This window comes from Psammomys obesus, unplaced genomic scaffold, assembly GCF_907164565.1.
Source record: "Psammomys obesus unplaced genomic scaffold, mPsaObe1.curated_primary_1811, whole genome shotgun sequence".
Lineage (NCBI taxonomy): Eukaryota > Metazoa > Chordata > Mammalia > Rodentia > Muridae > Psammomys > Psammomys obesus.
The window spans coordinates 10,075,434-10,099,791 of record NW_026595981.1 but is presented as its reverse complement, the minus strand read 5'-3'; the positions used below and the strand labels follow the sequence as shown (position 1 = coordinate 10,099,791).

The following is a 24,358-nucleotide window of genomic DNA, read 5'->3' as shown; positions in this document are numbered from 1 at the left end:
CCTGCTGTATACAGCAGCACTGTCTTTAAGAGAATCTTAGGTTAAAGGCTAGAAACTTGTCTCAGTGGTTAAAGCACTGGCTGATCTTGCAAAAGAACTTTTGTTTGCTTCCTGTCACCTAGACAGGAAAGATGGTGGCTTACATCTATCTGAACTTAAGTTCCATGGAATCTGATGACCTCTTTTGGCCTCTGTGGGCACCAGGCACACGTGTGGTAGGAGTGATGGCTTAGTGGTTGAGAACACTGGCTGCTTGCTCTTCTAGAGGACCTGGGTTTGAGCCCAAGTACTCACATTGACTCATGTGGTCAAGGGCATTGTACTTACATGGTGAACAGACATACGCCCATACATACAAAATAATAATAAAAGAAATGCTCTGTTGGCTGGCCTGGAACTCCCTACCTTGGTAGACCAGGCTGGCCTCTAATTCACACCTGCTTGTGCCTCCTGACTATGGGATTAAAAATGTGTGTTACCACAGCTAGATTAGAAAACTTTTTAAAAGTAATATATATAATATATTAATTTCTTTAAAAAAACATACTTACAAAATACAAATAATTTTTAAAAAAAGCACCAAAAGGGGTTAGAGAAATGGCTCAGAGTTTAAGAGCACTTGCTGTTGTTTCAGAAGACTAGATTTGGTTCTTGCAACCATGTGGCAGTTCACGTAGCCACATGGCAGTTCGCAACCATCTGTAGCTCCAATTCCAGGGGATCTGATGCCCTCTTCTGGCCTATGCAGCTGGAAGGCACACATGTGGCACATACAGATACAGGCAAATAAAACACTCATAAGATAAATAAATCTAAAAGCTTTTTAATAGAACCTTAAGTTTGACTACAAAGCTTTATTTCTTTTAATAGTCATCACTACTTTTTTATCTTTCATAAAAATAGGTAATCAAGAATAGCAAGACGGACATCCCAGAACTAGAATTATTTCCTCGCTATCTTCTCTTCCTTCGACAGCAGCCTGCCACACGGACACAGCAGTCTAACATCTGGGTGAATATGGGTATGATGAGCCTGAGAATGTTTCCTCAGCATTTGCCTAGAGGTAATTTAAGAATGCAGCAAGAATGCCATGTAGTTCCTTAAAAGTAAATTGAAAATCACATTGCTCAAAGTTTGGTGCCACTGTGCTAATGTATGCCATCTGCTTTCATACAGAATCAGTAAATCATTTGTGAGCTTAGATCTGTGGTCATGCACAAGATTGGATAGGGGTAGAGGCAGTAGAAAATTTAAAAGGATTATTTTCCTTTTTTTTTTTTTTTTTTTTTTTTTACTTTGTAATAACAAATAGAATAAATTTTACGTACTTTTATTTTGTTTTTGGGGTAAGCCATTGTAAATTGTTGTTATACCTAAGCTGCAGTTGACTGACCATTGACTGGTCTTTTAAGTGTTACTCAAATTTATTGAAGTAATCCTTTTCTGAGTTAATTTTGTTTTGACAAAATGAGAAATATTTCTCATGTTCTAAGAATGTTTTGTAAGGGGCATAATACAGAGCAAATAGAAATAGTTCAAAATGAAAGTGATACATTTGCTTTGATTTTTTGAGACATTTTGTTGTTGTGTTTGGTTGGTTTTTATTTGTTTGTTTTTGTTTTCCGTTTTGGTGGTGGTGGTAGATGTTAAACCCAGGGCCTTGTATATGCTCTATCACTTAGTCACATCCTCAGCCCAACATTGAAAAATGCCAAGCCATCCCTCAACAAAGGAAGAAAAAAGCAAAATCTGTCAAAATCTCTCTCTTTTACAAACACACACACAAAATGCCAAGCCATCCCTCAACAGAGGAAGAAAAAGCAAAAAATCTATCAAAATCTCTCTCTCTTTTACACACACATACACTCACACACACACACACACACACACACACACACACACACACACACTCATGCGTGCATGGGTGTGCTCATCCTCAACCAGGTCTGGTAGCACACACCTTGAATCTCAGCACTTGGGAGGCAGAGACAGATGGATCTCTGTGAGTTCCAAGCCAAACCTGGTCTATATACCAACTTCCAGGCCACCAAAAGCCGCATAGTTGAGATGCTATCTCAAAATAGATAGAAAGATAGGTAGGTAGGTAGATAATATTTCCCTTTGATTTCAAGCTAAAGTTAAATTTTGCTGATGGAGAATGCTTGTGTACTTTTCCCTTGAAAATATTTGAAATTGTTCAGTAATAAAAAAGTAATAAATCTGAGGTAGCTAGATGACACCATAGGTAAGCACACTGGCCACCAAGCTTGCCAGCCTGAGTTGGATTCCCCAGACCCATGTGGTGAAAGGAGAAACTTAACTTCTACAAGTTGTTCCCTGACTTCTACATGCACACTTGTGCACTTAACACACACACAGGCACATACTAAATAAATGTAAAATAAAAATATTTAATTAATTCATCAATTCACAGAGTCTCCAGCTTTATTTGATGTTGTTTGAATGTTATAACTTCCACCCCTGTGTAAGTACTAGCTCTTTGAATTTTAACAAGGTTATTTTCCTTAAAGGTTACATTTAGGGTCTGGAGAGATGGCTTGTGCTTAAAAGCATTTATTGATCTTATAGAGGACTCAGGTTCATTTCCCAGCACCCAAATGGCAGCTCACAACTGTCTGTAACTCCAGTTCCAGGGGACCTAACAAAATACCAATGTCCACAAAATAAAAACAATTAAGTTTTTTTTTTTTTTAAATGGCTACATTCAAATAGTATATGAAGATGATTTCACATATTGTTTGGTAACAATTAGAACAAAACAGCATTCACTGTCTAACCAAACTTTGTCTTTGGGGAAACCATCAAAATCAAGGAACAATGAAATATAATCTTTATGAAACATTTTTGATTTAACTTTCTGGTAAATAGAAATGTTAGCATACCTTTCATGGCACCCATAGCATGTCTTTTTTGATTCTCTTTGAAAGATAACATGAGAGGCAAGATGTGTTGTTGCATTTTTAGTAAGTATGTGTAACTCTTGTGCTGATCCTAGATTTTTGCTGCTTCTGTAAGTTCCTGATTTGCTGGTTCTCTTCAAAAGCCGAAAATTATGCATAAGTGGCTGCCTGCTTAATGGGCTAAATTGTGTAGACTCTAGAACTCAGTCTTTGTTTTTGTGGCCTAGGACAGTGGATGTCAGCTGGGCACTATGCTGGCTAGTGCTTCTGAATCCTAGAGCGGGATAGTTCTGGTGCTCTCCAACTAATTATGAAACCAATCATTAATCATTGTGAATTTTATAAAACTACTTTCTTGCTGTAATCTTAAAACTAATCCTCTGATGTATAATTGGAGAAATTTGTTCCTTTGTTTAGAGGGTTATTCTTTGCTTGCTTATAGACAAAGATTTGCTTTGCTACATGTTTAAAAACCATGGTTGAGTTTTGTTCTGCTATATGCAATATGCTTATTGGTAAAAGACTCAGTTATTACCTCCATTCACTAGGCTTTTTAAAAATTATTCCTTACGAAGTAGTAAATATGCCAACTTTTCCATGGCTGTGATAACTGAGATAGGGTTAAGTCATTATTCTTTAGATGGCTTTTCAGCCTTTCTTAGCTGAATGGGTTCTTCTTGGAAGCTTTAAAAAAGATAATGATGGTTAATAAATAAAGACTCCAAAACAAATAAACAAACAAAAAAAGTATTTCATGGGAGAAAAAAAAATTACTAACCAGGTGAAAAATGGCCTGGATCCATAACCATGTACTCCAGGAAGGCTATGTTAACATAGATAGGCATAGATAACCGTTGTAAAGGACAGCTTTTTTCCTAAATTTTTTACTAAGTCGTTGGCCAGTAGTTAGACATTTAATTTACAACCTGTCTTTGATTTCCAAAATGCCTGTTGTTTTACCCTCATGTTTTAGCTGTACCCAGACTTAGTGTATTTAGTGTCTATGTATAAAGTCCTCAGATCAGCCCCTCTAAGAGCCTGAAAGACAACTGTAACGCCAGTGTTTTTGTTTCTATCTTGAGCGCTTGAGGAATATAAAGTCATTGTGTTGCCCTCAATGGGTAGACAAACTAGATGATTTGCTCCTATTTTTCAACAAAATAATTGTTTAGTTTGTTTAGTCAGGAAAGCTTCTTGTCTTCATTTAAAAATACTGTCTGGCCATGTATAACCTGAACCAATTTCTTTTACCTGTGACTGTTACCATATAATTGGGTCACTCGATGACAGAATGATGTGATTAGTAATTCTGAGTTTTAAGAACTAGATTAAGTGAGCTCAGTTTACTATGGAATTCAAATTCCATTCTATTTCACTCACCCTCTTCATTTTATTTTCCAGTTCTGGGCCTTAAACCCAGGTCTTTTTAGTTCTTCAGGACAGGGTTTCTCTGTGTGGCCTTGGCAGTCCTGGACTTGCCCTGTAGACTGGGCTGACCTCAAGCTCACAAAGACCCACCTGTCTTTGCCTCTCTTGAGTGTTGGGGTTAAAGGTCTTTTGCACGTGCTGAGCAAGCACTTTACTCCTGAGCTGAAGCCCCAGCTCCCTCCCCATTTTAAAGCAGAAATTTATTTCATTTTGCTGTTGAGGGTGACCAAACTGAGGACAGCCATATACTGATATCAGTTTTTATCAGTATGTTCCTATTCTTGGGATACAGATATGGCAATTATTTGGATCTTTATGCTTTTGGTTTTGTTCTTTCAAAATTGAGGCTTTAGGGCTGGAGAGATTACTCAGAGGTTAGGAGCACTGGCTGTTCTTGCAGAGTTCAACTCTTAGCAACCACAGGGTGGCGCATAGCCATATATCATGAGATTTGGTGCCCTCTTCTGGCATGAAGGCATAAATACACACAGAATACTGTATAAATAATAAATAAATAAATCTTTTTTTTTTAATTGAGGCTTTAATATACTTGAACTTCTTGTCTTCTCAAGCAGTCCTCCCCTTTTGTTTTTTTAAGATAGGCCCTTGTGTAGCTCAGACTGACCTTTAGGTAGCTGAGGAGGACTCCAAACTCTTGATCCTTTTGTGCTGGGATTACCATGCCCATCCATATTCAAGTTTTTCATAGTAGTCTTCATTCATAAAATTATTAAACCTCTATTTTACTTTTTGTCATTATTTCCTAAATTACTGTGGTCACCATTGCTGAGGCCAGTGTTTTATGTTTGTTTGTCTATTTGTTTTTTATGTCTCTTTTTCCTTATCGTGATTACTGTAACTCTAGGAAATGTACCCTCTCCAAATGCGCCTCTAAAGCGGGTGTTAGCCTATACAGGCTGTTTTAGTAGAATGCAAACCATCAAGGAAATTCATGAATATCTGTCTCAAAGGCTTCGAATCAAAGAGGAAGATATGCGACTGTGGCTATACAATAGTGAGGTAAGAAGTGCCTCAGGGTCTGATGTTAAGTTGTGCTGGGGATATAGTCCAATGGTAGAGTGCTTATCCAGTGTATACAAGGCCTTGGGCTTAAAAAAAGAGTTAAATCATATTTTGTAAATATGAGAATTTGTCTGTAGTAATTATACTAAAAGCCACGTCTGAGGTATCAGTGAAAACATTAGATTTTTAAGTTGTGAATATATATATGTGAGCAGTTGTAACCTGAGATCATAACGACAGTTGATCAGCATGAGCACTACTATTTTGTGAAGGTTGCTGTTTCATTATAAAGTAACAGCAGATAGGTTTGGGGATTTTTTTTCTCGGATTTTATGTTGTGTTTTACCTGCATGTATGTCTGCTACATGCCTGGTGCCCATGGAATCCAGAAGAGATGGTCAGATTCCCTAGAACAGGAGATATAGAGGGTCATACAGAAAATGGAACACTGGTCCTTCCTGAGGAAAAACAAGCGCTCGTAACCATTGACCCAGCTCTCTAACCCAATCTTTTTTTCAACTAAATAAATTTCTTGTTAGATTTTTTTGAAGTTGCTTATACGCATTAAAAATACAAACAATTCAAAGTTCATGGTAAAAATTCTTCTGACCTTTATCTTCCATTCTCCTCAGAGGCAATGCTATTAAATGCTTGTATGTTTTTCCCAGTTTATGAAGCTGGACCAAAAGTATAGTTTTCCCCAGATCTCTGTTTTCTAGTACATTCTTTCTTATGTCCTTTGATAGTCACCATTGAGAAGCATAATCATGCAGTAATTTAAGGGCACAGTTTGTGAGCCCAAGAAAGGAAAATGTGGAAAGCAACAGGTAAATTCAGTTGCAAGTTATGAAGTTACATTGCTAGGAATTACATCCTGACTCTGCCACTTGTTAGTTGTGTAACTGAGGCAGTTAGTGCTCTATACCCCAGTTTTCACAGAAAGGGGGAATAAAAATTTATTTTCTGCAGGTTCTGTGTAGTCTTACTGAACTTTGGTTTGGTTTGTGATGACCTGCCTTCTCTCTCCACAAATTACATATAATTTTGTTTCAACAACATGAGAACATTTGTAAAATGATAGAACACTTCCTCATTTCTTCACTTTGGCACCTAAACTATAGATTTGAACAACTTAATATCTATAACTTAATATCTGATAGTAATGTCATTCATTTATTATTGTATTTTTTTTTAATTAACAAAAACATTCCCTGCTCTGTAGAACTACCTGACTCTTCTAGATGATGAGGATCATAGGTTGGAATATTTGAAAATCCAGGATGAGCAGCACCTGGTAATTGAAGGTACGAAAGGAAATGTGCTTCTACATGAGATGGAAGGCGGTTGTGACTGTGGTGATGTATGTCAGGGAGGGTTTACTTTTGTTTTGGATTTTTGGTGGTTTGGTTTGGCTTGGTTTGGTGTTTGTTTGCTTTTGTATTTTTGAGACAGGGTCTCTTGTAGCCCAGGCTGACTTTGAACTTCATAGAATAGATGAGGGAGACCTTTGACTTCTGGTCCTCTTACCTCTGCCTCCCAAAGGATGGAATAAATAGAGTTTTAGTTTAGGGTAAGACTTTTAAGAATCACTCACTAGGAATCTCATTTTACAATTTTCTCAAGATAGTTAGCATAATATTTTTTATGTTAAAGAAGACCCACTGAACTCCTAGTGTGTTTCTTACTTACTAGATTTTTTCACAAGAAGAGTCACCTGTCTGTATGTAGCCTTAGGCTGACCAAGGAAGGAAAATGTGGGTGGCAATAGGTAAATTCAGTTGCAAGTTAAGAAGTTTCATGAAATTTTCCGACCACCACTTTGAGTTTCAGTGAGGATATCAACATTTCCCCCATTACTGGGGATTGCACCTAGGATCTCGTGCACGTGTGGTAACCGCTTAGCAATGCTCCCAGCTCCCCTCTTAGATTTCCATCTCCATCAGCACTGGTCCCCACCAACAATGCTGCTCCTGCACCCACCCAGAATTTACACATTGCCACATTCATATGCCAAAATTGTGGTGTCTTTCCTCATCATGTCTCATGAAAACACTACTAGTTGCATGTAAAGAAATTAGTAGATTACTTCAATCAGTGATTTTCATATTTTTGTTGTTTTAAGTTTGGGAAATTTCACTGTCTCTAAGCTTTAATTATTTCTGTACATGGTTAAATATAATTTTACTTCAAGTTGGTAATTTAAGTAGTACCGTATTATTTGAAATGACTTTAAAGTCTTCAATACAAAGAGTAGAAATGAATGAGCTATAACAACGTGTATGTGTGAAGATGCAGTGATAGAATCCATTACTTTGTATACTAACCTAAAAAAAGAAAAATCAATGGAAAAAAGAGAGTGAGGGACTAAGGATGTAGTTCAGTTAGTACAGTGCTTGCCCAGTGCAGGCATTTGATTCCTGCACCACATAAAACCAGCCAGAGTACACATGTAACCCCAGCCTCAGGAAGTGGAGGCTGGTTATCTTTGACTACAGGTAGCAAGCTTAAGACCAGCCTGGGCTACATGAAACACTCAAAATATAAAAAGCATTGGAATGTTTTCAGAGCTAGCTACTAAAATATCATACTTACTATTTTTTAAAGTTCTGATTTAGCAATAACTTTTTATCAAAGAAACTGAGTGAATATAAATTGTTTGGATAAGAATTTAATACATTTCAATTGTCTTTCCAGTTCGCAACAAAGATATGAGCTGGCCTGAAGAAATGTCCTTTATAGCAAACAGTAGCAAAATAGATAGACATAAAGGTGAGTAAGTGTATTATTTTTACAGACTTTTTTTGTTATAGTTGGAGATATTCTCACTATGCCATCTAGGCTCTAGGCTGTGCCTGAATACTTGATCCTCCACTGCCTCTGGAGAGCTGAGATTACAGGTGTTTGCCATACCTGGCTTAGAGACAGTTTTAAACTTATTCTTTTTGTTCTTGTTGAGTAAACTCTTACCAAGTTATTTTCCAGGTTTTTTTTCTAACTGGAATTAATTTTTTGTTTTGTGTGTTTGTTTGTTGAGACAAGGTTTCTCTGTGTAGCCTTTGTTGTCCTAGACTCACTTTGTAGACCAGGCTGGCTCCAAACTCATGGCAATCCACCTGCCTCTGCCTCCCTGAGTTCTGGGATCAAAGGTGTGAGCCACCTCACCCGGCCACGCAACTAAATGGTTTATACACCAGATGTGGTGATACACTTTTGTAACCTCAACTTTTGAGAAGAATTAAGTTCAGATCACCAGCACCCGTGTAAAAATTCAGGCACTGTAGGACATACTTGTAATCTCAGCTCTGGAAAACAGAAATAGAAGGATTCCTGGTCAAAAGCCGGGCCAGTTAGTGAGCTCCAAGTTCAGTAGGAGACTGTCATAGAAAGTAAATGGAGATACTGTTTAGGAAGAGACCCATGTCAACCTCTCATCTTCAAACACCACATATGTACACATGCAAAAAATTATTCACATATGTTGTTGATTTGTTTTGTTTTAAAACAGTGTTTTACGGGAAATGGTGGGGTGGATATGACAGATACATTATATAAGTATATACCTGCCTTTGCTTCCCACCACCACCTGGCTTTTTTTTTTTTTTTTTTTTTTTAATAAATTGTTTTAAATTTCTTTTTCTTTTTAAATCTAAGATTTTTTTTTTTTTTAAGGCCACATGATTTTTCCAGTGCAGCCTCCCTAGTGCTAGGATCATAGGTGTGTACAACCATACCCAGCATAAAAACATCCTTGGAGAACTTAGTTCTGGGGTATTTTTCTTGTTGTCTTAAACAACGTCTCATACTGAACTCCTAATCCTCCTGCTTCCATTTCCCAAGTATTGGGATTATGAGAATGTGCTACCATGCCTAGTGTAAGATACCAATACCACAATAATTAAAAACAAGAGATTAACACCATTTATCTCACTAAAAGAACTTTAAAATCACCATGTTGAGAAGCCGGTGTAGTAACACATGCTTATAATGCCAGTACATGGCAGGTTAATGCAGGAGGATGTCTAGTCTGAGGCCAGCCTCTGACATTCAGTAAGTCTTTATCAAAAGAGAAAAAATATAGAATAACTAAATTGAATACAAATAACCATTCCACAGCATATTGGTATAGCTAGGCTTTTGTCTCATATTATTTGTTGCAGTTCCCACAGAAAAGGGAGCCACAGGGCTGAGTAACCTGGGAAATACTTGCTTCATGAACTCAAGCATCCAGTGTGTTAGTAACACACAGCCACTGACCCAGTACTTTATCTCAGGGAGACATCTTTATGAACTCAACAGGTAATCTTTATGACCCCTAGCAGTTTACCTTCTGTAGCTTTGATCTGAATCCACTATTGCCTAAATCCCCCTTTCCTTTAACTTTAAGAAGAAAATGTTGTTTAGTTGCCTCATTGAATATGAAATAAGGGCGAAGGGGTCTGTCTCTTGGTAGGTAGTTTTTGTGCCCACATGATTGTGAATTATGGAGGATCATTGACAACAAATTTTCCTCTCAAATTTCTAGGACAAATCCCATTGGTATGAAAGGCCATATGGCTAAATGCTATGGTGATTTGGTGCAGGAACTTTGGAGTGGAACCCAGAAGAATGTTGCCCCATTAAAGCTTCGGGTAAGCAGACCAAAATACTATGAAAATATGTAATTCTCTAATGGTTTTTTTATCACTTATATTGTACTTTTTCTCTATTTAGCTTTTTATCTTTCACTAAGTATAACCTAGATACCCAAATATTTGTATGTGTTCAAATGAAAAATACTTTTGTATATGTAGCGAAAAGTAGGAAAAGACCCAAGAAATAGTCCCTTTTTGAGACATTGTTTATTTTACAGATTTACCGTCTGATTTATTTGTATGAAGAGTAAACCCTTTTGGTACTCCTTGGCTGCTAGTATAGGCTGCCTAATTATACCTGATAGTTTTTTTGTTCTTTAGCATTGCTAAATCATTTGTAAATCTTGATAGTTAAACCGTGTTATTTCTCCTCTAACAGTAAAAGCTGAGATGTAACAAGACAAGAATAGGTAACTAGAAGAAAACAAATAGACTAGGAAATCTTTTAGTGTGAGCAGTTGCCATTTTACTATTTCTATAAATACAAATTCATAAAATAAATATCTGTGTAAATAAAGAACTGTTTGCTTCGATGGTGTCTTAGGGTTTTATTGCTATGATGAGATATCATGACCATGACAACTTTTATAAAAGAAAACATTTTATTTGAGGTGGCTTTCAGTTCAGAGGTTTAGTCCATTATTGTCCTAGTGGAAAGCAGGGCAGCATGCAGACAGACATGGTGCTGGAGAGGTAGCTGAGAGTTCTACATCTGGATCAACAGGCATCAGGGAGGAGAGGGAGTGACACTGGGCCTGGCTTGAACTTGTGCAGCCACAGAGCCCACCCTCAGTAACACATTTTCTCCAACAAGGCCACACCTTCAAATAGTGCCACTCCCTGTGGGCTTTTGGGGACCTTTTTCATTCAGACCACCAAAGATGGTATCGAACTGGGCAATACCATTGCCAAAATGCCTCTCATTTTTTTTGATCATTTGAGATCAGAGTTAGAAAGAGTAAACTCTTATCCAGAATTTGTTTGCTAAAATAGAGGATGATTAAATATTGTGCCATTTACTTTTCTTTCTGATGCTTATCATGATTGAATTATAGAACCTGGTCATTCCAAATTTTATAGAATAGGAAATAATGACAGTTACTTCTCATTTTTATAGTGGACCATAGCAAAATATGCTCCCAGGTTTAATGGGTTCCAGCAACAAGACTCCCAAGAACTTCTGGCTTTCCTCTTGGATGGTCTTCATGAAGATCTCAATCGAGTCCACGAGAAGCCATATGTGGAACTAAAAGACAGTGATGGCCGACCCGACTGGGAAGTAGCTGCAGAGGTTTGTTAGTTTTGAGTGTCTGTTGTTGTTTCCTACTACTGACTAAGCTGGCCACCTGTCTCTTTCTCCCTCTCTTTTTTTAAATGCCTTTTCATGGGTAAGCTGGGCAGTGTATGTGTACAATGTACAGGCTAGAGGTTCATGTTGGATGTTATCTGTGTCCCTCCTTTTTGAGATGGTGTCACTTACTAAAGTTCACTGATTTGGCAGACTGCTTAGCCAGCAAGCTCCAGGGATCCTCCTGTCTCCACCTCCCCAGCACTGGGAATGCAGGCATGCAACAAGACCCCAGGTTAACATGGAATTTGCTTTTTTGTTGGCCAACTAATTCTGAGTGTGTGGCTGCCCTGGGGTGTGGTTAACATACAAGTGTCTCTCCATTTAAGAAAACTAATTTTGAGCCTGGCAACGTGGTGCACGCCTGTGATCCCAGCACTTGGAAGGCAGAGGCTAATCTCTTGTGAGTTGAAGGGCAGCCTGGTCTACAAAGTGAGTTCCAGGACAGCCAGGGCTACATACAGAGAAACTCTGTCTCCACAAAAGAAGGAAGGAAGAAAGGAAGAAAAAGAAAAAAAAAATTTTTGATTCTTCTAGAAGCTATCAGCTGCAAATAGCTTTTTGATTGGAGGTTGGATTTTGTGCCCTCTTCCTCTTCTTTGTGCTAGGATGCTATCTGGTTTGAACTTGGGCGGGTCTGGTGTGTACACAGTTTCTGTGAGTCTGTCTGTGCATCCAGCCCTGTTGTGTCTGGAAAATACTTTTGTTTTTGCTTCTTTTTTTTTTTTTATTTATCTTTCACCTCTGGCTTGAGGGGAGGGTTATTATAAAGACATCCTGTTCAGTAGTGAGCTCTCCAGAGCCTTTCACTCTCTGCATGTTGTCCAGTCTCTGCATGTCTTAATTCCCATCTACTGCAAGAAGAGGCTTCTCTGATGAGGGTTCAACACTGACCTATGGGTATAACAGTGTGTTGTTAGGAGTCATTTTGTTATGTTCATTTAGTAGAAAATTAAAGGTTTTCCTGTAGGACTTAGGAACTCAGATTCTTGGCCCCAGTAACATTATCAAATATAGGTTCCATCTTAGGGAGTCTGCTTTATATCCAATCAAAGGATGGTTGGTTACTGCCAATTCATATGTGCCACTATTGCATGAGTGGGTATATCCTGCAAGCAGATCCCTGTTATAGCTCTCAAGGTTCATAGGTAAGACTGATTAATTTTCTTTTCCTGTAGCGTATGTAGTGTCTTCCAGCACTATAAACACAAGTCAGTAAAGGTGAAGCTCAGTTTCTCCATGTCCAGTGACATAAGTCTGTGAGATCTTCAACATTAGGGCTTTACCATCAGGTTGTGGAGGATAACCAATAGCAGTGGCAATAACCTGTAATATTTGGGGAGTCTATGGGATCCCTTTGGCCAACAATTTAAAAAGATGTAACATATTCCTAGAGCCTAGGGTTTTATTTAGTAGTATATGGTGTGTAGTTGAATCTCTCTATGTAGCCCTCAGTGTCCTGAAACTTGCTGTGTAAACCAGGATGGCCTCAAACTCAGAGATCTGCATATTCTGCCTCCAGAGTGCTAGGATTAAAGATGTACACCAGCCATACCCTGCTTGGTTTTGAGTCTTATAAAAGTGATAAATGCAATGTTTTGACCACAAATGTATATGGCACAACTTAATTTTAACAAGAGTGTTCTGTGGTTATGGTTTAAATCCAGTATACTAAACCATTATTTTTAGATTGTATTGTAAGGCTTATCTTTTGAATTTTGAAAATAAAATTTTGTGGTCCTTTTCCTTGATAGGCTTGGGACAACCATTTAAGAAGAAATCGATCAATTGTTGTGGACTTGTTCCATGGTCAGCTAAGATCCCAAGTGAAATGCAAGACATGTGGGCATATAAGTGTCCGATTTGACCCTTTTAACTTTTTGTCTTTACCACTACCAATGGACAGTTATATGCATTTAGAAATAACAGGTAGGTCACAATCTCTGAAAAACTAATGCATTTTTTTTAAATTTGATAGCCTGAATTCATAGTTATGTGTATGCAATGAGTTCTCATAAATATGAGTAGTCGGCATGTTATAATCTGGCACTTCACATTAAGGCGCAATTTCAGGATTCAAAAGTTTGGAGCATGAGCCTGTTCTTGTGCTTATTGATGCTTTTCTTAAATTCCATACATGGCAGAAACACTTCAAAAACTTGTAAAGCCAGTCAGACTTATCAGGGGAAAATAAAAAAAAATTCTTAATTTCACTCAGTATTAGTCCTAAGTTTTATTTTAGCATTTACATTATAAAAAAGTTGTAATCTAAAATGTTTTTTATTTGCAAGTCAGATCTATCTATTATGGTATGTAAGACTTTCGTTGTAACCTACTTTTTACTAATAAAGGTCTTTCTTTTTACTAGTTATTAAATTAGATGGTACTACTCCCATACGATATGGGCTAAGACTGAATATGGATGAAAAGTACACAGGTTTGAAAAAGCAGCTGAGTGATCTCTGTGGACTTAAATCAGAGCAAATCCTCCTTGCAGAAGTGCATAGTTCCAACATAAAGGTAATATTAAATTAATTGCTCTTTCTAGGAGATCTGATTTTATCATTTAGTGATAGGTTTCTCAGTGATTTCAGTTATTATGTTAATGTCTCAGCTATTGTTCTATGGCTGGGCTCCCACAGTCCACAACACCCTCAGCACTTCTATCGTCTTGCTCATACCAGAATGGCCGATTAAGCCCTGCTTAAAGTGTTCAACTGCTTTTCTTATCCAAAGTTCCAAAGTCCACCTTCCACCAACAAGCAGCATGGTACACCCCATACCGCGGTACCAGCTTCTGTCTTAGTGTTTTCTTGTGAAGAGACACCATGACCAAGGCATTTAATTGAGGCTGGCTTACGGTTTCAGAGGTTTAGTCTATTATCATTGTGGCAGGGAGCATGGTGGCATGCAAGCAGATACGTTGCTAAAGAAGTAGCTGATCAGCAGGCGGCAGGAAGAGCAAGAGTAATAATGGGCCTGGCTTGGGTTTTTGAAACCTCAGAACCCAGACACACTTCCTCCAGCATGGCCCCACCTCCTAATCCTTCTCAAGTAGTATCGCTCCCTATTGGCTAAACATTTATATACATAAGCCTGTGGGAGCCGTTTTTATTCAAACTACCACACTTAAATAATCAAGGGAGGTTAAAAAAAAAAAAAAATACAGGGCCAGAGAGAGATGGCTGAGTGGATAAAAGCACTTACCCCCCAAGTCTGATGACCTGAGTTAATTCTCTAAGACCCACATGGTAGACAGAAATGACTCCTGACACACACATACACAAAAACAGAGCAAAAAAAAATGTGTCCTTTAATCCCAGCAGGGGTAGTAGTAGGCAGACAGAGCTCTGTGAGCTTGAAGCCTTCTTGGTCTGCATGGTGAGTTCCAGGCCAGCCGGAGCAACTTTGTCTCAAAAAAAAAAAAAAAAAAAAAATTGCTGTACATAGAGATAATTTTTCTATTTTATCTAAACCTATTTTTTTTTTCTTTCATGTTTTTTTCTTTCTATAGAATTTCCCTCAGGACAACCAAAAAGTTCGACTCTCAGTGAGTGGATTTTTGTGTGCATTTGAAATTCCCATTCCTGCATCTCCAGTTTCAGCTTGTAGTCCAATACAAACAGGTAAGATATAGTTCCTTCTCATGATAATTAATGTTAAACAATGCTCTAGGGCCAACAAAGTAGCTCACCTGATAGAGGCTTGTAGCCAGGCCTGATGAACTAAGTTCAGACCTTGGAACTCTAGGAGAGAACTGACTCCTGTAAATTATTTTCTGTCCTCCACATGCATGTTGCGGCATGTGCTTGTACACACATACATAAATGTTATAAACATTAGTCTAAGAGTTAAAATATTTTTTATATGTGTTGTGCTCAAAAGAATTTTTTTTAAAGCTTATTTATTATTTATACAGCATTCTTCCTGCAGGTCAGAAGAGGGCACCATTATAGATGGTTGTGAGCCACCATGTGGTTGCTGAGAATTGAACTTAGGACCTTTGGAAGAACAGCCCAGTGTTCTTAGTCTCTGAGCTATCTCTCCAGCCCCCCCAAAAGAATTTTTGAGCCCAGGAAAAAAACCTTTGACTGGAGATTTTTGTAAGAAAAAAATTTTTTAATGTATAACCCAGGTTGGCTTCGAACTTGTGATCCTCCTGCCTCCACCTCCTTCAACAAATCCTATTGGTGTGTGCCACCACAACCGGCTTGAAAGAACTTTAATAACTATTTGACTCAGATTTTTCTTTTGATTGATGGGGAATCTAAAATTCAGAAACAGTAAATCAGCGAAGTAGGTAGCTTTTTAGCTCATATACATGCTGTTAATAGTCATATCTCTTTTAATTCTTTTTGTAATGATAAAGTGGCACAGATGGTATGAAAGGAACATAGTACCAGAAAAAATACAAGCAATTAATTTAGCTAAATAGGAGTATGTCTGTCCAGTTATTACACATGCTTTAATACGATTGGTCACCCAGTCCTTTTGGCTTCATATACTTTGTCCTTTTATTGTGGTGCTAAGTGTCTAACCCTAAGGTTTTTGACATGCTAGGCCAGTGCTGTGCCTCTTGACAGTCTGTTGTGTAAGAGTATTTTCCCAAGGAGATGCAGCATACATAGAATTCACTTACCCCAAAAAGTAAAACCATGACAGATTAAAAGTAATGACTGCACCAAAGTCCGATTTGATGAACCGGTGAGTTTTTATTAGGCTGTTAACAGATGTATTTGTATGGGGTTGCTTACAGAAGCAGTTTTGACTCAAAAAGCAGCTCCATCACCAAGAAGCCCACCCTAGCCCTAGTGAAGACTCAAGAACTCTGTATCTCAGAGCTTTCTTCACGGCTTGAGGTCTCTCCCACACTCTGAGAAGTCGATGTTCAGCCTCCTTCCTCACACTACCTGTTTCCATTAGGCTGCAGAGTGTCCTTCAAGAACCTCGAGTTTTCACTTTGTCACACATGTGGCATTTTGTTTGTTGCCTGATTTTTTTGAGCCTGCCTTTGCTCTTGGAGAATGTTTAAATCTGGAAGAAAAATGCTATGCAACATAGTCCTTGGTTTTTGAGACAGTATAACACTGTATCTCAGTTTGCCCTGGTCTTATTGTTTAGTCTGAGATCTCCTCATATTTATGATTCTCCTGCCTCTGGGTTCCAAGTGCTGAGATTACAAATGTAAACCGTTATTCTCAGGGCTTCTTCCCTGCCAGCTTACCATTAGGTTAATCCTCCTGTTATAAAGGACTTCATAGAAAGTGAAGCTCCTCTTGCTGGCATGTGTCAATGAAGGTGATGGTGAGTGTTCTCTATTTAGAATGTCACTGTTCAGTAGGACTTTGCAGTGATGGAAACTATCATTTCTCTCCTCTAATGCAGTATCCATCAGTTACATGGGCTATTGAGCTCTTGAAATGTAGCTCTTTAGACTAAGCATTAGTCACTAAGGGAATACATTTTTATCTTAATTTTCATTTAAAAATTAACAGCTGGCTTACAGCCAGATTGGATAGAATATTTTGAGAGAAATGGAGAATTTTAGAGGAGAGGAAGGGGAAAATGAATGTAAGAATGTTTGTATACTGCATACTCATGGGATTGCTATAGAAGCTCTGCTTAACAATTATTGTAGTTCTCTTTGTTTGTCCTTTAGTCATAAGTGTAAGCTATAAAAATTAATTCTAAACTTTAAATTTGCTAAAAAATTTAGAATTGTTAATTGGTCTATGAGTTTTCCCTGTTCTGAATTAGGAGAGTATATACTGTCAATGTTCAAGACTTTCAAAATACTTGAGAAAAGAACAAAGATGATGGTGATTCAAGATTATGATTCTGTGCACATCTCTGAATTTATAGATTGCTCCTCTTCTCCATCTACAAATGGACTGTTCACCCTGACTACCAATGGGGACCTGCCTCGACCCTTATTCATCCCCAATGGAATGCCAAATACAGTTGTACCATGTGCAACTGAGAAGAATGTGACAAATGGAATAGTGAATGGTCATATGCCACCTTTTCCTGATGACCCCTTTACAGGCTACATAATTGCAGTTCACCGAAAAATGGTTAGTTAAGTATTGTGTAGCTACTATTGGTCTTGTCAACTCTCATTACTGAAATTCACCTATTTTGTTTCTTCTACATCTTTAACATACTCATTATATCATATATGTTTATGTAAGTGGTAGAACCAGGATTCTGTGTCATATGTGACTGCCATTATATGAAATGGCATTCCTTACTGTATGCTAAGTGGCAACAGAATGCTAGGTGAGGTGATGCATACCTGCAATCCCAGCACTGGAGAGGCTGAGACAGGAGAATCATGAGTAGGAGGCCAGCCTCAGTTACATAGCAAGTTTCAGGCTAACCTGAGCTAAGCGTGAAGACTGTGCCTCAGACATACAAAAAAATAAAAGAGTACACTGGATAGCCAGTACACACAAGTACTGCTTTTTTTTTTTTCCTAAAATATGTCACACATTGTTTTTTGGAGGACAAAAGAATGTTCCTAGACAAGTGTTTTTACTTCCTCCCTTGCTAAACTCCTTCCATTGAAGGCTAACTTAATTTTTTTTTTTTAATAAAAAAAAAAAAAAAGTAAGACTGGAGAGAGGTTAAAGGCACTGGCTGCTCCTCCAGAAGACCCAGGTTCAAACTCTAGTACCTACATAGCAGCTCATAACCTACTTTAACTCTAGTTCTAGGGGATCTAATGCCCTCTTCTGGCTTCCATAGGCACTGCATGCATGTGGTGCACAGATATTCATGCAGGGAAAATACCCACACACACAAAATAAAAATAAATATTTTTTAAGGTGTAGAAGGGGAAGGTTGATACGATGTCTTAGTGGTTATAGCACTTGTCAGATAAGCATGAGGACAAGACAGTTTGGATTTCTAGAAACTGTGTAAATGCCAGGTGGGGTTCTTGGAAGACTTGCCATTTTTAGGTAAGAAAACAGACAGGGAATCCCCAGGGCAAACTGCCTAGCAAGACTGGCTGTATCAGCAAACTCAAGGTTTAATTACGAGAACCTGCCTCCATGAACTGGTATAAGAATGATCAAAGGTTGTTCAACATCAGTATGCACACACATACATGAAAAAGAAAAAGATATGAAAACTAATCAGTAAGTTATTGGGACATAGTGGCAACTGACAAAAGAAAGAGCAATTAGGCTAGTAACTGAGCAAACTGTATTGCGGCTCTAATTCTGCTACTGAATAGCCAGTTGAGCCCTGTTGGCTTTGTTATCACTTTATAAAATCAAATAGTTAGAATGATGTACACGTTTAATCCCAGCACTCAGGACATAGAGGCAGGTAGATCTCTGTGAGTTTGAGACTAGCCTGGTATACATGGCAAGTTTCAGGCCAGCCATGGCTACAAAGTGAGGCCCTGTCTCAAAAATAAAAAGTTGGGTTGCTAGGTGATTTCTTTTTCTTTTTCTTTTTCTTTTCTTTTCTTTTTTACAATTTATTCATTGTATATCCCAATTGTATCCTCCTCCCTCAACTCCTCCCAGTCCCACCTTCCTTCCACCCTTCACCCCTATCCCCTTCTCCTAGTCCACTGAAAGGGAGAGTTCTCCTCTGCCATCTGCCCCTAGCTTATCAGGTCTCATCTGCCTGGATCCTCTTCCTCTGTGGCCTGGCAAGGCCACATCACCAGGGAAAAGTGACAGGTAACAACAGGTAACAACAGGTAACCGAATTCATGCCAGAGGCAGCCCCTTGCTAGGTAATTTCTAAGAGCCATTAGTTACCCCTGCCACTGTTCACCGTGGGCCTAGGGAGTATTGTTTAGTGGTAGTGTTTTTGCCTAGCCAACCAAAAAGTGGAGAGGGGGAAAAAAGAGAATAAATGACTGAAGGTTCTCAAATTCCCATTTATTATGTTTACTGGCTAAAATGTACTGCTCTGTTCATATAAGAAGAAAATAAAAGTTATCAGTGCATACCTGTAATCTCAGCACTTAAATTGCTGAAACAGGATGATCTTGACTTCCAGGCCAGCCTCAGCATACATAGTAAAACTATTATTTCAAACACAAAAACAAAACAAAAAAACCCGTTGGCTGGAGAGATGGCTCAGCACTTAAGAGCACTGGCTGCTCTTCTACAGGAGGACCTGGGTTCAATTCCCAGCACCCACATGGCAGCTCACACCTGTCTGTAATTCCAGTGGTCTTCTGACACCCTCACACAGACATACATTCAGGCAAAACAATAATGCACATAAAATAAAAATAAATTATATATATATATATATATATTTTAATTGTTTAAAGGGAAATTAGGAAGGAGGAGAAAGGAAAAGGAAATAAGCTTTTGTGGAGAAACAAAATTAGTGTGTTTAAAAAAAAAAAAGCAAGTACAATACTTAGGATGGGCTTAAACCAACCAACCAAAAAAAAAAAAAAGTACATTAATTTTTTAATTACATAACAAGAAAAATGAAATTATAGATGAGGTACTGTGTTAATTTCCAAGGACTTTTTATAACAAATTAAAGCAAACTATGGTTTAGCTGAAATTTCTTTACAGTCTAGAAACCAGAAATCTGAAATCAAGGTACCAACAGAACTGGCTGTCTCCAAAGACCCAGACATACATGTAGGCAAAATAGCTATAACACAGTATTTTTAATTTTTTTTAATAACAAAAGAGCTGAAGTAATAGCTCAGTGGGTCAGACCGCTGCCCGCTCTACCAGAGGACCTGAGTTTCATTCATATCACGCACACAGTGGTCCACAGCTGTCTGCAGCTCTATCCCCAAAGGATCTGATGCCCTTATCTGGACTCTGCAGGCATCAGGCCACTTGTGGTGCACATACATACATACATTCAGACAAAAATCACCATACAGATGAGTAAATAAGATGTTAAACTACTTAAAGTAATAATACTTTAGTAATTTCTTTACAGTCGTGAGGATTGTCAGACAGTAATTCCTTTAGAGTCAGGAATAAAGATGCCTGCCATGCAAGCCAAGTGATCTGAGTTCCATGTCATGACCACATAAAAGTGTAAAACGAGGTCTGGAGAAATAGCATAGCTGTTAAGAACACGTATTGCTCCTGCAGAGGACCTGAGGTTATTTCCCATCTCCACATCAGGTGGCTCACAAAGCACTTGTAACTTCAGCTCCAAGGTATTATGCCCTATTCTGGACTCTAAGGGGCACGTGATCTCACATGTACACAAACCCATACAGGCATATAAACATAAAAATGTTTAAAAGTTATTGAAGTACGGAGCCGGAGTGGTGGCTTAATGGTTAAAAGTATGTACTGCTCTTCTGGAGGATGTGAGTTCAGTTCCCAGGACCCATGCCAGGCAGTGCACAGCTGCCTGTAACTCCAACTCCAGGGATCTGACACCTCTGGCCTCTGAGGTCATGTGTACATATGTGGTGTGTGTGCACATATACAAACACACACACACACACACACAGATACGTGATTCAAAGCAAATAAATTACCTTTTTTTTTTAAAGTAATGAAAGTAGGAGGGGCCTGGAGAGATGTCTCAGAGGTTGAGAACACTGGCTGTTTTTCCTAAGGTTCTGAGTTCAATTCCCAGCAACCACATGGTGGCTCACAACCATCTATGAGATGCAGTGCCCTCTTCTGGTGCACAAGCACATATGCTGTATAAATAATAAATAAGTAAATCTTAAAAGAAAAGAAAGTGGGAGGAGAGGTCCAACTCTACAGAGTTGTCCTTTAACTTCCATGTACATGCCATGCCACACCCACACAAACTTACACACACATACAGTAAAGATGAAATTTAAAGTCAGCACCTGGGCACGGTGGCACACACCTGTAATCCCAGAACTTGGGGAGGCAGAAGCAGGCGAATCTCTGTGAGTTTGAGGCCAGCCTAGTTTACAAAGTGAGTCCAGGACAGCCAGGGCTACACAGAGAAACCCTGTCTCCAAAAGTAAAACAAACAAACAACAAAAAAAATTAGATCACGCTCTTGGATTAAATGAAAATATTTAAAGATGTCAGTTCACTGCAGACTTATTCAGAAATTTGATGTACAGTTTTAGTAAAAATGCTACATGTTTGTATGTGTTCTTATAATTCTTTCTATTTTATTTTATGTGTATGGGTGCTTTGCCTATAGTATGTCTTCATACTGTGTACATGCAGTGCCTGAAGAGGATGTTGGCTCCTCCATGTGTGTCCATTTTTGTGTGTGTATGCCTTCATAAACCAATTGTGACATTTGGGAATAAAAAACATGAAAAGGAACTAGAGAGCTGGCTCAGCAGTGAAGAGCGCTTGCTGCTCTTGGAGAAGAGTCACTTTTGCAGGAGATTCAGGTTCAGTTGCTAGCATCCAGGCTGCTCACAACTGACTGTAACTCCAGCTTCCTAGAATCCATTGCTCTTTTTGGCTTCCTTGTGTACCAGGCTTACATGTATGTGGTCCACATACACAGAACAACACTCAAACACATAAAAGACAAATGAATCTTTTTAAAAAGAAAAAAGGATAGCCATGTGGTGGTGGCTCACGCTTTTAACTCCCAGCACTTAGGAGGCAAAAACAGGCGGATTTCTGTGAATTTGAGGCCAGCCTGTTCTACAGAGGGAGTTTAAGAACAGCCAAGGCTACACAGAGAAACCCTGTTTCTAAAAACCAAAGGGGAAAAATAAAGAGCAAACAAGATGCTCTTAAAGAGTAAAACATAAAGAGTGAAGCTACCAGATTGCAAATTCTGTTTACCAAACTAATATGTAAGACAGTGATATTGGTGTGAAAAGGGACAAATAGATCAGTGCAATAGAATGTATAAATCAAAAAGCCTGTTTTCAAGCCATGGGACTCTTTTTGCCTCAGCCTCCTGAGTGCTTAGGTTATAGTATGAGCTACCATGTCCAGCTTGAAGGATCTTACTTAATTCAAGTATGTATTATAACTAAGTTTAAGTGAATAGCTCCAAAATAAAATAAAATACATGCAAATGACACACCTATGATCCCTTCACTTAGGAGGTGGAGACAGGAGGAGCTGGAGTTTAATGCCATATTTGGCTACATCAAATTGGAGGACAACCTGGCTTACATGAGACTCTGTCTCAACAATAAGTAAATAGAACTCCGGAGGAGGCGGGTCAAAAGTTGGCAGTGCTTGCTGCACAATCACAGGGACCAGAATTTGGATCCCAGCAGCCACTGCATACACCTGTGTCCCCAGAGGGAAGTGGAGGCAGAAGCAGGAGAATCACTGGAGCTTCTGGCGCCCGCTGCCCTCCAGCGAAGACAGGAAAGCACAGGCCCTAGGTTCAGGAGAAGTCCTGCCTTAGAGGAGTCTACACACAAATGTGCACAGACTCACACATACATTCATACATAAACTATTTTCTTTTATTTTAATTCATTATGTATACAATGTTTTGCTGGCATGTGTGCCTGCAGGCCAGAAGAGGGCACCGATCTCATTATAGATGGTTGTGAGCCACCATGTGGTTTACTGGGAATTGAACTCAGGAACTCTGGAAGAACAGACAGTACTCTTAACCTCTGAGCCATCTCTCCAGCCCCATAAACTATTTTAAATAAGTAGTGTAACAGAGCTACATTGAGTCAACAGAAATGTAATAGCAAAGCATAAATTAGAAACAAAATTTATTGGTAGCTATATATAATTGGGAACACTAGGAAGGAAGTCTTTTACAAAATAATCTAGATCAACATAAGACCGGTCTTGAGAGTCATCCTGGAAGGTTGGTTTGGTTTTTTGGTTTTGTTTTGTTTTTTCCCCACAATGGCTTTCTCCAGTATCCAGTATCCTAGTAATTATTTTGGCCATTGTCAACCTCTGGAAGGCTTTTACTTATTGGCATTCTTTCTAGAGAAAGACTAAGTATTAATTACTTAAAAAGAATGCACTTTATAATTTGTTGTGTGTGAGATGTATTTACTAGAAAAAAAAATGTATAGCTTAGAAACTGAAATCCAACCCAGGCATGGTGGCACACTCCTCTAACCCCAGCACTCAGAAGGCAGAAGCAGGTTAATCTCTGAATTCTGTGTAGCAAGGGCTACACAGAGGAAAACAAAAACAAAAACAAAAAAACGCCAAAAAAAAAACAACAAAAAACAAAAAACAAAACAATACAAAACAAAAACCCAAAACCTATCTTGAAGGAGTGAGGGGAGGAGAAAGAAGATAGATATAAATACATGTTAATTGGCAGCCTCCTTTGTCAGCTCTCTTCTCTTGTTTGTTCATGTAGATGAGGACAGAACTGTATTTCCTGTCATCTCAGAAGAACCGCCCCAGTCTCTTTGGAATGCCACTGATTGTTCCATGTACTGTGCACACCCGGAAAAAAGATCTCTATGATGCAGTTTGGATCCAAGTATCTCGGTTGGCTAGTCCACTCCCACCTCAAGAAGCTAGTAACCATGCACAGGATTGGTAAGTTCTGGGGATAAACCAAGTCCTATAATTTCTAAATACTAAGAATAACTTCTATACCTGTGTTGTGATATTAAAAAAATCTATTTTATGTATCAACTAGCCATCGTAGTGTCTAATGATTTTTTTTATTCTTTACTCTCATTTAAATTCCTCCTGCAATGTCTCAAGTGATACTCTTATCTTCTCTTGTTGCAAAAGTCAAAATTTCCTGGTGTGAGTTGTATCATATCAATCCTCTGAAATTTAGAATAGGAGTGACATGTCTAGATCTGAACTCTGATAAAAAACTCATGCCATATCATGATTCATTTGGATTGTGTTTATACTATGCCTTTTCAACAGGAAGTAATTTCATAAACCTAGGAGAAAGTGAACCTTTTCTGATTTCTTTGCCCTCCTACTACCATTCTTTAAGATCAATAAATGCATTCACTTTGTGTAATTATTGAGATTTGCTGTCATCTCTCTCAGTTGAATTGCAGCTCATTTTGTTGTTGTTGTTGTAGCAATGAGAAATTAGTTTCTGTGATAACAGTTAAAAAAAAAAGTTAT

At 38.4% G+C, this 24,358-nt stretch overlaps 1 protein-coding gene across 3 annotated transcripts in view; it reads left to right on the top strand.

Moving 5' to 3' along the window:
- Positions 1-24,358, top strand: part of Usp32 (ubiquitin specific peptidase 32) — a 134,640-nt gene that overhangs the window by 84,851 nt on the left and 25,431 nt on the right. Inside the window, exons 16-28 of one of the 3 annotated variants that reach the window (XM_055619800.1) lie at positions 904-1,063; positions 2,949-2,984; positions 5,215-5,369; positions 6,595-6,676; positions 8,067-8,141; positions 9,530-9,668; positions 9,895-10,000; positions 11,121-11,294; positions 13,106-13,280; positions 13,720-13,871; positions 14,866-14,977; positions 17,214-17,425; positions 23,619-23,803. In XM_055619800.1, the coding sequence (XP_055475775.1) occupies positions 904-1,063; positions 2,949-2,984; positions 5,215-5,369; positions 6,595-6,676; positions 8,067-8,141; positions 9,530-9,668; positions 9,895-10,000; positions 11,121-11,294; positions 13,106-13,280; positions 13,720-13,871; positions 14,866-14,977; positions 17,214-17,425; positions 23,619-23,803 (1,763 nt within the window). The remainder of the gene's footprint in view (positions 1-903; positions 1,064-2,948; positions 2,985-5,214; positions 5,370-6,594; positions 6,677-8,066; positions 8,142-9,529; positions 9,669-9,894; positions 10,001-11,120; positions 11,295-13,105; positions 13,281-13,719; positions 13,872-14,865; positions 14,978-17,213; positions 17,426-23,618; positions 23,804-24,358) is intronic. The other 2 variants (XM_055619803.1, XM_055619801.1) reach the window with 2 other exon arrangements.